Source organism: Mandrillus leucophaeus, unplaced genomic scaffold (genome assembly GCF_000951045.1).
Source record: "Mandrillus leucophaeus isolate KB7577 unplaced genomic scaffold, Mleu.le_1.0 Scaffold212, whole genome shotgun sequence".
NCBI classification, from domain to species: Eukaryota; Metazoa; Chordata; class Mammalia; order Primates; family Cercopithecidae; genus Mandrillus; species Mandrillus leucophaeus.
This window is the reverse complement of record NW_012102166.1, coordinates 219,104-221,263: the sequence shown is the minus strand read 5'-3', so window position 1 is coordinate 221,263 and position 2,160 is coordinate 219,104. Positions and strand designations below refer to the sequence as shown.

Sequence of the window (2,160 nt, the reverse complement as noted above, 5' to 3'; positions counted from 1 at the left end):
AGATGGCGCCACTGCACTCCAGCCTGGGCGACAGAGCAAGACTGTCTCAAAAAAGAAAAGAAACAAAAGGAGACATCAATGGTTACCACAGTTACTTATCTGGAGTGGGAGGACAGGGAGGGATAGATTTAAAAAGTTCAAACAACATAAAATATGAAATCTCATATTTTCAAGGTAATGTCTATTAATAGGCATAGATCCTTCCTGATCATTACTGCTTGCAGCCAAATACAGGTATTTTGACAGAATGTGATTGCATGTGGATTACAAGGGGAGCCTGATGGGTCCACACAGCCCAGGGGTTTGCAGGCGTTGTGACAGGCATGGGAGATGTTGGCGGCAGGTGCAGCGCCCTGCAGGCAGCTCTGGCGGGGAAAAGGAGAGCTTGAGCTTGAGAGGACGTGTGTGGTGAGTTGGAAACATTTTCTGGCTCAGTGCACACCTGGCCAAGGAAGAGCAGAGGAGGAAAAAGAGGCGGCTGAAGAAGCGCATCTTTGCAGCCGTGTCTGAGGGCTGCGTGGAGGAGCTGGTGGAGCTGCTGGTGGAGCTGCAGGAGCTTTGCAGGCGGCGCCGTGACGAGGATGTGCCTGGTGAGTGTCTGAGCCTGGCAGAGGGTACGGGGCTGGGGCCCCGCTTGACTTCCGTTGTCCATCTTCCCCTCCCCTCACCAACCCGTGGGGCTGGAGTGTGAGGGACCTTGAATTCTGGCGAGGGACTTTGAACTTGACTCCAAGGAGAATGGGGAACCACAGAAAGGTTTGGGCAGGTGAGAGTCGGGCGAGAGATGGGGGGTGAAGCTGGAGAAGGCCACGGTTCAGGCAGGGCGGGGACCCTGAAGCAGGGCTTGAGAAGGGGAATGGTTCTGGGCAGCTCCTCAGCCAGTAACACGGGCAGGACTTGAGGACCTGGGGAGTGAGGGACAGGGGGTCCAGCATGGTGCCATGTAGACTTGGGTAGCCTGGTGGCTGGTGGAGCCCTGGGTGTGCAGGGACCAGTGCAGTATCAGGTTGATGGGGAGGCCATGAGCTGAGCTTTATTTGCAGGCCACGAGGAGGGGGCAGGCTGGAGACAGAGGTTCTGGGGTGGACAGTGGGAAGCCACACCATGGGGAAAGAGTAAAAGGCCTCAGATAAGGCTCCCATGGGCCACAGAGAGCAAGGAGCCAGCAAAGGAGATGGAGGAGGAACAGCTGGAGAGGGAGGAGGAGAGCGGCCAAGTGTGAGACCTGGGAGCAGGGGTGTAGAGCAGGGGCTTGAGGTCGGCGGCTGCAGCTCCCACACCCTCTGAGCTGGGAGGGCCAAGGGCAGCCGGGCCCCGCCTGTAGCTCCGTCCCACGGCGCTGCCTGCAGACTTCCTCATGCACAAGCTGACGGCCTCCGACACGGGGAAGACCTGCCTGATGAAGGCCTTGTTAAACATCAACCCCAACACCAAGGAGATCGTGCGGGTCCTGCTTGCCTTTGCCGAAGAGAACGACATCCTGGGCAGGTTCATCAATGCCGAGTACACAGAAGAGGCCTACGAAGGTATCCTGCCCACAGAGGGGCTGTGCAGACAGAAGTCTCTGAGGGTGCGGGGGCTGCGGGGCCGCGGGGCCGCTGCTGGCCAGGCCACGTGGAGGCACGGCTGCCACTGAGGAGCCCCAAGCATGTAGCATGGTGCCCGGGAAGCTTCAGGTACCCCTCTCTTTCTTCCTTGATTCTGCAAATAATTTTGAGCATTGGTTCCATGCCAGGCATCGTTTTTGGCATGGGCATGCATTGGTGAACAACACGGGTTAAAGTCACTGCTCTAAGGCTGGGCACGGTGGTTCATCTGAGGCGGGTGGTTCATCTGTGGTCAGGAGTTCAAGACCAGCCTGACCAACATGGTGAAACCCCGTCTCTACTAAAAATACAAAAATTAGCCGGGCGTGGTGGCAGGTGCCTGTAATCCCAGCTACTTGGGAGGTTGAGGCAGGAGAATCACCAGAACCCAGGAGGAGGAGGTTGCAGTGAGCCAAGATTGTCATTGTACTCCAGCCTAGGCAACAGAGCAGAACTCCATCTCAAAATAAATAAATAAGTAAAGAAAGAAAGAAAAAAGGAAAGAAAGAAAGAAAGAAAGAAAGAAAGAAAGAAAGAAAGAAAGAAAGAAAGAAAGAAAGAAAGAAAGAAAGAA

General features: G+C 55.3%; 1 protein-coding gene across 5 annotated transcripts in view; it reads left to right on the top strand.

Moving 5' to 3' along the window:
• TRPV3 (transient receptor potential cation channel, subfamily V, member 3) overlaps nt 1-2,160 on the top strand; it is a 75,083-nt gene that overhangs the window by 23,863 nt on the left and 49,060 nt on the right. For all 5 annotated transcript variants that reach the window (XM_011980397.1, XM_011980401.1, XM_011980400.1 and 2 more), the window contains 2 exons: nt 436-590; nt 1,350-1,526. In XM_011980397.1, the coding sequence (XP_011835787.1) occupies nt 436-590; nt 1,350-1,526 (332 nt within the window). The remainder of the gene's footprint in view (nt 1-435; nt 591-1,349; nt 1,527-2,160) is intronic.